At 48.2% G+C, this 13,515-nt stretch overlaps 1 protein-coding gene across 4 annotated transcripts; it reads right to left on the reverse strand.

Moving 5' to 3' along the window:
- Positions 1-1,541: 1,541 nt before the first annotated feature.
- On the reverse strand, positions 1,542-10,057 carry LOC108803180. 4 transcript variants are annotated; one of them, XM_018575021.1, is made up of 5 exons: positions 9,857-10,057; positions 8,108-8,198; positions 5,442-5,517; positions 3,423-3,484; positions 1,542-1,827 (listed from the first exon to the last, which is right to left on the reverse strand). In XM_018575021.1, the coding sequence occupies exons 1-5, from the start codon at positions 10,026-10,028 to the stop codon at positions 1,554-1,556; spliced, it is 675 nt and encodes a 224-aa protein (XP_018430523.1). In that variant the 5' UTR covers positions 10,029-10,057; the 3' UTR covers positions 1,542-1,553. The 4 variants fall into 4 exon arrangements, with proteins under 4 accessions (XP_018430523.1, XP_018430521.1, XP_018430522.1 ...); XM_018575019.1 differs by having other exon boundaries at positions 3,423-3,517; XM_018575020.1 differs by having other exon boundaries at positions 5,424-5,517.
- Positions 10,058-13,515: the final 3,458 nt, after the last annotated feature.

Here is a 13,515-nt window from a genome sequence, read left to right on the forward strand (position 1 = left end):
GGCCGAGAACCGTCAACGGTGGAAGTCTTTGCGGTTGATTTACTAACCTTATAAACACACCATGAACAAGTATACACCTCTGTAGTGTGTTCCCTCCCAGCATGATCTATGGGTGGAATCTAAACACCTTTGTAGTGTGTACACACCCAGCAGGTGTGTTGTGCATGAATTGCAAGGTGATGTTGTGTAAATTAGCTCTACATTCTGTTGCTTGCGTTGATGAATGCAGGAATGTAAATGCATGAGCTAACCATTTTTGTCTAAACTGTGAAGCAGCATTATATATGCATCATGTGCATGATTTTCCCATATATGGCATTAGTGGAAATATGCTTTTAGAGACTTTTTGGTTGATAAATAAGTTTTGCCGTGTGAAAATCAGACGCACCTGGTGCGTGCGTGTGTTTAGGTTAGTAAATCACCCCCTTTGACTTCGGCCCAATGGTCCTCACTGGAGCAGGATATGTAACTGGCCTTTGGTAAGGTTTGGCCCAGCCCATGTCATCCAATGATTATTTGGGTTGTAGTCCTTACCATGCCGTTATTAATCAGTGTGCTCGTCGTTGTGCGCCTAAGTCTCTGATCAAATGTAGGCGCGCGCGATTCGTTTAGTTCCGAATCAAAATTCGTACAAATTTTCCAAAATTCGAACATACGCACACATCCGAATTCCGGAATCCCAATGCGTCCGAATTTCCGTTTCCGAATTTCGGGTCCCGTGCGAATTTCGTTCGATAAAGAAACTGAAATCGGACATGTGACTTTCCTGGCCAATCAGATGTGTTTTTCGGTTTAATGCACCTGAATCCGAATTTTCGAATGCCATTCGGCTCTGGGAGCCTCAGGTTTAGTTTTATGTATATTCGGGTCTCAATGTTGCTGCTACAAATGTTCGTTCGTATTATAGAATGCTAATTATATATTTATAATACTAAAACTGAGGCTCCAAGACCAGAATGGAGTCCGAATTTCAGAATAGCATTTGAGAGTTGCTGAACGCCATTCGGGTCCGGGAGCCTCGGCTTCAATATGGCTCCCAGACCCGTATTGCTTTCCGGAGCTCCCGAATGGTATTTGGAAATTTGAATCCAGAATGCCATTCGGGTCTGGGAGCCTCGGCTTTAATATGGCTCCCAGACCCGTATTGCTTTTTTGGAGCTCCCGAATGGTATTTGGAAATTTGAATCCAGAATGCCATTCGGGTCTGGGAGCCTCGGCTTTAATATTAATATCTGTATATAAATTTTCTGTGGTATTTGCCAGGAGTATTTGTAAACTCATCCGAAACTAAAGGAAAATTCGGATTTCGTCGCCCGAATAGAATTTCGGATCCGAATCCCGAAATATCCGAACCGAACCAAATTTTGACGTAGCTTCCATGTCTCATCAAATGTCTTTTTTTTGTCATTTATAGACCCTCCTTTTTAATTAACATTTTTTTTTGAAACTTCTCATTCGGTGTTTCTCCGGATTTATTTAAATAGAAGAACAATATAGAAATTCTCATAACTTCACAGAGTTAACATGTAATAATAATAATTGAAGAGCCAATATCACGATAAGTTACTTTCAGAGAACAGATAAGGTCCATCAAAGGCAGAAAACACGAACTGCGGGTCCTTAATGTCTTCGCTTTCTTGTTCATCCGCCACGTCCGTAAAAGGCTTATAACCATCGACGACGGTGGCGGTTGGATAGTCTTCTTTCAGGTCACAAATGATAGAACAATCCGTATCTTCCTCAGAAATCAGGTCACTGTCTAGTCTGCTGATGTGTTCTACATTCTGATACGCATGGCGAGAATCCTTTGAATCTGAAGACGTCCACCTGATCAGAGAAGAGAAAGGATGAGGATGAAGGGAGAGAGGACGCGGGACCCCCAATACATGACACTGAATTATGGAACATTCCAACAACTACTAAGCCAGGAATATTCATAATATTGTTTATCATCAGCTAAGCAATGAGTGACATTTGTAATGATCGAGGAAAAAGTCCGATGAACATATACACTGAGTGGCCGGATTATTATATACACCGAGTGGCCGGATTATTATATACACCGAGTGGCCGGATTATTATATACACCGAGTGGCCGGATTATTATATACACCGAGTGGCCGGATTATTATATACACCGAGTGGCCGGATTATTATATACACCGAATCGGTGTATATAATAATCCGGCCACTCGGTGTATATAATAATCCGGCCACTCAGTGTATATAATAATCGCACAATTGAAAAAGTTAAAATAAAATAAAAATTCCGGTTTCGGTTTCCTGACATTTTTTTTAAATTTCGGTTTCGTTTCGGTGCACCTCTACACTTAAACGAACGTTCTTTGATATATTTTATTTTCAGGTCAAAAGTATGTCATGTAATGCTGCATTTCGGCCACCAGAGGGAGCTGAGGAACACAGGAAATAAATGCGAGGCACTTGTTCATGCGGCCGCATTCAACCAGTGTTTTCAAAACCTGCAAAATGCTTCACAATGCTTCCAGTGTTCATTGAGCTGCTCTCTGGATTCCATTGTTTTTCATTGTCTAGAACAGTGGTGTTTGGCATCAAAAGTTAAAGGAGAACTATGGGGTTAGAGATCTGCTTTCCAAGCCTCTTCCCCCTGGCTCTAAGAGCCGGAGAATGTGCCCAGTGGCACCGGAAGTGATGCGATGCACGTCACTTCCGGGTCCAGTGATCTGGAAGCCAGCTGATCTCTCTCCGGGGAGACCCGGCTGATTGCTTGTATCTTAAAGGAAAACTATGGGGTTAAGTCTTTTCCCCATAGTTCTCCTTAGGGTAACGGGAGGACACAAACTAGCGTCCTCCCGTCACCCTAGGCTCAGTATATAGGGAGCTACAGCTCGCGGTATACTGAGACGCCGCAGCCGGAGCGAATCCCGACAATTATGTCTGGATCCGCCCAGCTGCGTGAGTGACAGCTGGCTCTGCCTATCTAGAGGCAAAGCCAGCTGTACCCGCCCCCTCCCCCGTCCGTTCCGCCAGTCAGCGCTGGAGGATCGGAGCGGGGAATCCAGTCCCTCCCCGGTCACGGCTCTCTGCAGTGACAGGATCGAGAAGTGAGCGAGCGCCGGTATGTGTTCGCTCACCTCCCGATCTACTGAGCCGACCTGTGACAGTCTCATTGTCACTCAGGCAGCCGGGTGGGTTTCGACAGGAATGTCGGGATCTGTCCCGGCTGCGGCGGTCTCAGTATACCGCGACCTGTAGCTCCCTATATACTGAGCTTTGGGTCACAGGAGGACGCTAGTATATGTTCTCCCGTGACCCTTAGGAGAACTATGGGGGAAAGCCGTGACCCCATAGTTCTCCTTTAAGTTCCCCTTTTCAATACGTCCGGATAAAGAGATCTCGTTACAGAAATTGGACTGACCACTGGAACGTGCAGCTTTACTCACATCATTGCGTTGTTGTAGGGTTCCACGTACAGATGTTCTCCATAAGGCAAATACGATCCATTCTGCAAAGTTAGATAGCGCATCACTAACCTGTCCTGTACATAGATAGATTCATTAAACATACAATGGGTTCCAAAATAAAAGAGTGAGAGAGCAATGTACAGTAATGGGCTTCATTTATAAAGCTATAGGCCGGGGGAACCGCCGTTGTCATGGCACCAGCGCCTCTAGATGGCACTTTCCTATACTCGTCAACACCAATCTAGAGACGCTATTGCTGTGCATGCAGCATCCGCCTGGCTATACGCTGGTCAGGACTGTTATACATGAAGCCCTATAGATATATATATTAGGGCTGTGGACATTAAAGATTCATTTCTCGATTAATCGTTAAACTTTTTGATCAATTGAAATTATTTTGATCGCTAATGAAAACATTCGCCTCTCCGCCGACATCACTGCAACTCTGATTGCTGGTATGCACCCCTAATCTCTGCCCCAACTGCCGTCTGCCTCTGATGACATCACTGCAACTCTGATTGCTGGTATGCACCCCTAATTTCTGCCCCAACTGCCGTCTGCCTCTGATGACATAACTGCAACTCTGATTGCTGGTATGCACCCCTAATCTCTGGGCCAACTGCCGTCTGTCTATAATGACATCACTGTAACTCTGATTGCTGGTATGCACCCCTAATCTCTGCCCCAACTGTCGTCTGCCTCTGATGACATCACTGTAACTCTGATTGCTGGTATGCACCTCTAATCTCTGGGCCAACTGTCGTCTGCCTCTGATGACATCACTGTAACTCTGATTTCTGGTATGCACCCCTAATCTCTGCCCCAACTGTCGTCTGCCTATAATGACATCACTGCAACTCTGATTGCTGGTATGCACCCCTAATCTCTGCCCCAACTGCCGTCTGTCTATAATGACATCACTGCAACTCTGATTGCTGGTATGCACCCCTAATCTCTGCCCCAACTGCCGTCTGTCTATAATGACATCACTGCAACTCTGATTGCTGGTATGCACCCCTAATTTCTGCCCCAACTGCCGTCTGCCTCTGATGACATCACTGCAACTCTGATTGCTGGTATGCACCCCTAATCTCTGCCCCAACTGTCGTCTGCCTCTGATGACATCACTGTAACTCTGATTGCTGGTATGCACCTCTAATCTCTGGGCCAACTGTCGTCTGCCTCTGATGACATCACTGTAACTCTGATTGCTGGTATGCACCCCTAATCTCTGCCCCAACTGTAGTTTGTGGTATACTGAGCTTTGGGTGACGGGAGGACGCTAGTATATGTCCTCCTGTGACCCTTAAGAGAACTATGGGGGAAAACACTGACCCCATAGTTCTATTTTAAGGGGCACAATCCTTGATCAAAAGCGCGGCATTCTGTGGCCTGGCCAGCTGGAGACATCGGTATTTACAACCTTATATTGCCGGTACGTTTCTTTGGCCAGTATAATAGTTACACCGGTGTCACTATATAAAGCTTATAATGAGACTTAAGTGATGGGGCTTACATCTAATTGCATGCTTCCATGTATTCCATGAGGGTTCATGGCCAAGTTCAGTGTAATGTTTGCTCCATAACCTCTATAGGATGGATGGTGGGGTGCGGGAGAGTGCAATGTGACAGACTCAACTATTGTGAACGTCAATTACAGTGACGCCCGACTCTCCGGCTGCCATTTACAATCTGTGCAGATTGGCCAAAGCAACTCCACTCGGCAGAAACCCAGAGAATGACTCTAAATCTAGGAACTGATTGGTCCCTACAATCCATCTGATGGTGGTGTGCTTCTTGGAGTAAGGCCAGATTCACATTGTTGCAGTGCAATCAGTGGCGTAACTAGTGACCTCAGGGCCCCATGCAAGAATCCATGTGGGCCCCCCCCCCCCCCCCCCCCCAAGAGTTAAATAATATTCATAATTAATGATCAACCAACAAATTATTTTACAGCAGGCCGCGCGCTTATACGGACACCCCGAGTGCAATGCTTGCCTTTGTCTTCTGTAAGCCTTTAATGATGGCGCTCTTGTTTGGATTGGGAATCCTTTCATTCCAGTGCTTTGTGTACCTGAAATACAAAATGAATTAAGAAATTAAAACCCCCATTTACACCCATTTTCCACCAGCAAATTGCAAACTTTCTGCAGCTGACAACACCAAATGTTGTTACTGAACCCTTTCATACCAGGGACGTGCGGTCAGGGAGAGGCCGAGCCTCACCTAGAGTTATGCCAGCTTTTTCTCCATTCAGATCGGCTTGTTACAGGTTACATACCGGGGAATTCCCCCACCCCCGGTGTAACTTACTCTGTCTGTTAATTACAAGCAGCGCTGCATCCGGCTTTTGACAGGTAGTGAGGTTGCACAGCAGCCGGCTTCCCCACGGCTTGTGTAACCTAACTTGGTGAGGCAAGAACTGTCACAGCCTCTACTCCGTGTTAGAGGCCAGAGCTTTGTGGATGGCTTGGACCAATAGCAAACCCCCTTTGGTGCAAGCTGTCCAATCAAAAAAAAGAAGAAGAAAAAAACAAAACAGTGAGGACATCGATCTCAATGACTCCATAGTGACGAGCGGGTGAGGGACAGGGAGGCTCCTCCCTGTCTCCTCCCCACACAACTTGGTTACCGAGCTGGGGGGTGGAGCTTTGGCAGGAAGGGGCCCTCTCTGTTTGCCCGAGGAAGGGGCCGCATGCTCCCGAAACGTTGCTGGAGGTGTTATCACTTCGGTCAATAAACTCATTGACTTGATCATTTGGAGTGCCGGTGACTTTATTATCTTTTTGGCGGGATGGGGCGGAGCTTCGGTGGGCTGGGAGATGCCTCACCGAGCACAGAAGGGACGGCACGTCATACCCAGAGCTCATTGGTACCTAGAAGCCCAGACCAGCTGTAGCAGGGTCAGTATGTGTCGGTTAACTCGGCAAAAGCTCTATTTGAGGCTAGGCTTTCACCAATGATGTCTTTCCTCTTCTTGTACAAAATTCCAACCCGCGTCCTGTGCACCAATGAGCAGAGTATCTCGTTCACCGGCAATGGCCTCCATCCGGTAACAAGCAAGTACATGCCGGATGTGCTGCCCGTAGGGTTCAGTGAGCAGGCAGCGATTGAAGAGCTCCATCTCTAACGCCTTTCAAATAAAGGATTTGGAATGCTGCCATGTCTATCTAAACAAAGTCCTCGCGATGCGATTATGATTAGTGATGGGCTCGAGCATGAGTTCGGATCGAACATCGGCAGTTCGTGTGTTCGGCGAGCACCGCACTGCGCCTTGTGAAGCTCTAATTGGCTCAAGCCTTGCACCTGACCACAGCTGCTCACCTGCGGGTGTCTCCCAGGCAGCCAGCGATTATCCACCACCTGATATATAATCCCTCCCCGCAGTCAGGACTGTGGCTCAGTATCCTGCCGCCTTTCCCTGACTGAGTCCTGTGTCCTGAGCGTGTCGCCATTTCCTGAGTAAGCCCTGAGTCCCAAGTCCTATTACCTGCCTGTACCTTGACCTTTGTCCCTTAGCTCCCCTGCTGTGGGAGTCCGCAGTCCTGAGTCCTGTTACCTGCTTGCAGTCCTGAGTCCTGTTCCCTGCTTGCAGTCCTGAGTCCTGTTACCTGCTTGCAGTCCTGAGTCCTGTTACCTGCTTGCAGTCCTGAGTCCTGTTCCCTGCTTATGTCCCTGAGTCCTGTTCCCTGCTTATGTCCCTGAGTCCTGTTCCCTGCTTATGTTCCTGAGTCCTGTTACCTGGCTGTACCTTGACACTTTGTCCCTTAGCTCCCCTGGTGTGTCCCAGCTCCCCTGGTCTCGCCCGGCTCCCCAGGTGTACCTGGCTTGTATACCCTGGGTGTGCATTCATCTATTTGCTCCTGGTTTGGATACTTATGTTCAGAGGCGTAACTAGAACCTTCAGGGCCCCGGTGCAAGAAACCATGAAGGGCCCCCCCCCCCAACCCCATGGCACCGTGTGGTTAACAGGAAGGCTGCCGAGGTCCCCAGCAAGCGTGGGACCTCAGGCAGCTGCTTGTTTAAAATTTTAGTGCCGGTGTTCCGTCGAGAACACTGACCCGGTATCTGTGTTTATGTACGGACGGGATTACCGAGGAAACCGCCATTTATTTACAAAGTATTTTTTTGTAATGAATAATTGTGACCGTTAATGATATGCCGTCCATGGCAGTAAATGATGGGTGGCAGTAAATGATGGGTGGCAGTGAATGATGGGTGGCAGTGAATGATGGGTGGCAGTGAATGATGGGTGGCAGTAAATGATGGGTGGCAGTAAATGATGCGACCCTGGTAGTTCCGCCAGTGCTTATGTTATCTTTTGTATGTGTTTGTGGTTTTATTTAGTTGGTTACTTTACTAATTTGTGTTCTTTGCTTGTGGCTGTTGGTGGGGTTGTTGTGTTTTGCTTGCTGTTTACAATAATTTGCATACAACCCATTGACCTCGTCCAGTGCGGTCATACTAATTTGGTCCTCCTGCGTGGGTACCTGCATGCGGTCTGAGGACACCTCCGCACGGTACCCTGACAGATGCGTACTTGACTGTCTTCTAGGAAGTGACCTTTTTCCCTTTAGATGTGGGTACACTGCTGAATCCTGAGCAGCATTTCTACAATTTGTTTCGTTCCGACGTGTATATGAATACGTATAGGTTACACTCACCGTACCAGAGCTCTGTATCCACAGAAAGCGAACATTACAAGTACAATGACACCTATGGGAATCAGGGCGTAGAGCAGAATGGGATTGGCAACTGTAAAAAAAAAAACAAACTAAATCTGAAACATAACAACAAAGTATTACTACCAACATATCAATAAATCTGACCTTCCACACGTCCAGAGCCATGGAAAAGGACTGATCACCGGACCAGTACTTCGCCAGGCATTAGGAATAAGTATTATCTCAATGTGTGTGACGTCCCTGACCTTGTATTGGGCCTACAAATTGCCTATTGCATTGAAAATCTACATTTAGCCCGTTTGTTCAGGGAAAATACTGGGGGATACCCACTCTACATTATCATTAGCAGCAGGGGTGTAACTAATAGGCCTCATTCACACGAGAAAAAGCCGGCACCTACAGCTCCGTATCAGGCAGCTCCCGGGAAGGACAGGTGTTGCGTGTGATTAGTACGCAGCCCCCGTCCTTCTCTATGGGAGTACGCGCCCGTACGTCACCCTAGCGCAGGTCCGTACGGGTGCGGGTGTCCTGGCTCGGATGCAGACAGGATCCATCCTGTCAGCGCACGAGTACGCTCACCCGCACACATGGGAATATTAGGGAAGCGTTGCTCTGGCAGCGTGCCGTTCGCTGCCCTGGGTTTAAATAGAGACAGGAAGAGGGAGGGATCCACAGGATTGCAAACAGCAGAAAGGCATCATGGCACACTCACAAACCAGCATGTAAAACAACTTGTCTCACCACTAAGGTTAATAACAGAGGTTTGGATACACGTCTTCTGCAGAAAATGTGAAAGCCGCACAGCCGCGCCAAGGCACCTCTTATATACCGCACTATAAGAGGTGCCTTGGCGCGGCTGTGCGGCTTTCACATTTTCTGCAGAAGACGTGTATCCAAACCTCTGTTATTAACCTTAGTGGTGAGACAAGTGTGCCATGATACCTTTCTACTGTTTACTGTTTAAAGCCCATTTCGTGTGCACCTTACTGTATAGTTGGTGACAAATTGTTGAGTGCGTTTGTCATTTGTTTTGCTTGATCCACAGGATTGGCCACACGCGGACTGCATTGATTGGCCGAGAAGCTGCATAATAAACAGCAGGAGAGGTCGACCGAGGCCTAAAGCTGCCAGACTGGTGCAAGAGCTAGTCAGGTTCAGACCACGCGCCTGGAGGACTACAAGCACCAGCACAACCCTGCATGCCTGCAGAACCAGGGGTAAGAGGTCTGTATGTACTTGTAGAACTACAAGTAACATCTGCAGCTGAACTGCGACAGTCACCTCATACAATTCCTGGCAGGGTAAACCTAAACCTCACCTGAACACAACAAATATACATTACATAACTTAGAAACATTGACATTCTTGTTGCTAATGATCGTTCATGGAGAGCCTGCTGCACAATCTCTTCATCTTCTCACCATTATTGTAAACACATTATTCAGCAAACACACAGGAAACACATTATACGCTTCGCCAAACAGATATAATCATCCTTATCGGCATTCACACCCGGCAGCTAGCCTCATATAAGGGCCCATTAACACTATTGCTATGCGGTAATGTGCGCAGCAATGCCGGTTACACGCCTTGTTGCAAATCAGTAGGCTGCCTTCATGTAATGCGCGGCATAATTGCGCATGCGCCTACAAGTCCCAGTAGGGTGAACGGGCTCAAAAATTTGATCAAGCTGGGCAATTCCCATAACCGTAATGCGATTGCTGGTACCTGCTTTGGTGGTCAAGGTTTGCACTTCGCTCCACTCGCTCCACGGCCCGTGGTAACAATGAGTGTCAACGGGTTCTTTCAAAAGTACTCGGATCATCAATGAGTAATTACTGTTCGGCTTCAGCTGGTTGTTAAGCTGCAATATTACACTGGGGTCGTGGTATGAATCCATCTTGATTGGGTCAGCTGGACAAATGTCAGGGACCTGTTAGTGAAAAAAAATATCATTATGCCATTGAAATCCTAAAATGAGAGCTTTGCATGCATGGCGTTCTGTGAATAGGGTGGGGGTGGGGGTGGGGGAAAAAAACACTAGCGCTGCAATCTATGACATCAGCACCTCTCATATTCGGGGGCGGGCTGGAACGGTACTCTCCGGCACATGGAAAAGTACAGCGGGAACGGTACTCTCCGGCACATGGAAAAGTACAGCGGGAACGGTACTCTCCGGCATGTAGAAAAGTACAGCGGGAACAGTACTCTCCGGCACATGGAAAAGTACAGCGGGAACGGTACTCTCCGGCACATGGAAAAGTACAGCGGGAACGGTACTCTGCGGCACATAGAAGAGTACAACGGGAACGGTACTCTCAGGCACATAGACAGGTACAGCGGGAACGGTGCTCTCCGGTACATAGAAAAGTACAGCGGGAACGGTACTCTCCGGCACATAGAAAAGTACAGCGGGAACGGAACTCTCCGGCACATAGAAAAGTACAGCGGGAACGGTCCTCTCCGGCACATAGAAAAGTACAGCGGGAACGGAACTCTCCGGCACATAGAAAAGTACAGCGGGAACGGTCCTCTCCGGCACATAGAAAAGTACAGTGGGAACGGTACTCTCAGGCACATAGACAGGTACAGCGGGAACGGTACTCTCCGGCACATAGAAAAGTACAGCGGGAACGGAACTCTCCGGCATATAGAAAAGTACAGCGGGAACGGTACTCTGCAAATAGGGTGGGGGTGGGGGTGGGGGAAAAAAACACTAGCGCTGCAATCTATGACATCAGCACCTCTCATATTCGGGGGCGGGCTGGAACGGTACTCTCCGGCACATGGAAAAGTACAGCGGGAACGGTACTCTCCGGCATGTAGAAAAGTACAGCGGGAACAGTACTCTCCGGCACATGGAAAAGTACAGCGGGAACGGTACTCTGCGGCACATAGAAGAGTACAACGGGAACGGTACTCTCAGGCACATAGACAGGTACAGCGGGAACGGTGCTCTCCGGTACATAGAAAAGTACAGCGGGAACGGTACTCTCCGGCACATAGAAAAGTACAGCGGGAACGGAACTCTCCGGCACATAGAAAAGTACAGCGGGAACGGTCCTCTCCGGCACATAGAAAAGTACAGCGGGAACGGTACTCTGCGGCACATAGAAAAGTACAGCGGGAACGGAACTCCCCGGCACATAGACAGGTACAGCGGGAACGGTACTCTGCGGCACATGGAAAAGTACAGCGGGAACGGTACTCTGCGGCACATAGAAAAGTACAACGGGAACGGAACTCTCAGGCACATAGACAGGTACAGCGGGAACGGTACTCTCCGGCACATAGAAAAGTACAGCGGGAACGGAACTCTCCGGCACATAGAAAAGTACAGCGGGAACGGTACTCTCAGGCACATAGAAAAGTACAGCGGGAACGGAACTCTCCGGCACATAGAAAAGTACAGCGGGAACGGTGCTCTCCGGGACATAGAAAAGTACAGCAGGAACGGTATCTGGTGTGTCCCTGTCTCTCCTGGCGAACCTGCACCCAATTCATCCTTTGCTATATATGCTCCAAGATGGCGGCGCTCATAGATTAGAGTTAGGACCGCACTACACAGAGGGGCCTTGACGGGGCAATTTGGCTCTCACATATTTTGCAAAAGTTGTGCAACTAAAACCTCCGTTTTTAGCCCTAATACTCAGACGGGGTATTTTGTTTGCTGCTAGCCGGTAAGTGTGCTGGGAAACCTTTTGCTGCTGTACCTCGGTACAGACATGGACAGGAGGGAGAGTCTGCAGGAGCCAGAGCATTGCACCCGCCATCCGCTGATCGCGGTCGCAACGCTTTACTGGCTCCTATGTAAAAAAATAATAATAAATGCAGATTATTTTTTTTTTCTTTTCTGAAAATTCCATTTAATTAATCTTGAGAGCGGAAAGCTGAACATTCCGCTTCTGTGTCTCTAGGCATGCAATAAATGAAATGTTTGGGGGGTTTTTGGTGAAACGAACCTTCTGTAGTTTCAGCTCGCTCTCCTTCCAGTAGCAGAGTTCGTAGTTGTATTTAAAAGGCTTCTCTTTTTCCGAGGCGGGATTCTTCCAAGTCACAATGAAAGTCTCCCCCGTCTTTGTTTCATTGATGGTCAGGTTTCTGGGTGGAAGTTTATCTGAGACAAAAAATAAAAAAAGTGACAATTTCATCTCCGAATATATAAAACAACACGACCCTTCAGCAAGTTAAAGGAGAACTATGGGGTCAGTGTTTTTCCGCATAGTTCTCCTCAGGGTGACGGGAGGACATAAACTAGCGTCCTCCCGTCACCCTAAGCTATATGCACTTCTCCAGCATGCACCACTGGCCATGAAACCACCAGTGATTGGCTGGTGAGCCACACACACACTCGTAATGTTCCCGATTGGCTGCCCCACACTGCAGCAGGGTCACACCCCACTCAGGCAGGTACAATCAATGTCAGAACAACTGGAATTAACCAGATAAATGCCGACTATAATTCAGCAAGACTGACTACAGCTCTGGCAACCACTACATTTCTAGTAGCCACTCCACAGAAGGTAGTGGTGGCTGAATTCATTAGGATCTTCTAACTAAGTTTTTCCTTTGTGGCTATACACATACTTTTTTTGTTTGGATCAGGTGACTATTTAATGTCCATGGGGACTGGCTGCTATTGGGGTAACATTGACCAAACAGGTAAGCAAAGCTTGATCGCTACTGGTACTCCTGAAATACACGATATTGCCAAAAGTATTGGGCCCCTCCCCCTCCAAATCATTGGATTCAGGTGTTCCGTGACATTTCCCGGCTACTAAATATTCCGCGGTCGCCTGTTACTGGGATTATAACAAAGTGGAAGCAACCGGGAACAACAGCAACTCAGCCAGGAAGTGGTAGGCCACGTAAGATGACAGAACGGGGTCAGCGCATGCTGAAGCGCACAGTGCGCAGAAGTCGCCAACTGTCTGCAGAGACAATAGCTACAGACCTCCAAACTCCATGCGGCCTTCAGATTGGCACAACAACAGTGCGTAGAGAGCTTCATGGAATGGGTTTCCATGGCCGAGCAGCTGCATCCAAGCCGCACATCACCAAAGCGTAGGATGCCGTGGTGTAACGCACGCCGCCACTGGACTCTAGAGAAGTGGAGGCGTGTTCTCTGGAGTGACCAATCACACTTCTCTGTCTGGCAATCCGATGGGCGTGTCTGGGTTTGGCGGTTGCCAGGAGAACGGTACTTGACTGCATTGTGCCAAGTGTAACGTTTGGGGGAGGGGGGATTATGGTGTGGGGTTGTTTTTCAGGGGTTGGGCTCCGCCCCTTAGTTCCAGTGAAGGGAACTCTTAAGGTATCAGCATACCAAGACATTTTGGACAATTTCATGCTCCCAACTTTGTGGGAGGAGTTTGGGGACGGCCCCT

Source organism: Nanorana parkeri, unplaced genomic scaffold (assembly GCF_000935625.1).
Source record: "Nanorana parkeri isolate BGI_ZX_2015 unplaced genomic scaffold, ASM93562v1 scaffold3472, whole genome shotgun sequence".
NCBI lineage: Eukaryota > Metazoa > Chordata > Amphibia > Anura > Dicroglossidae > Nanorana > Nanorana parkeri.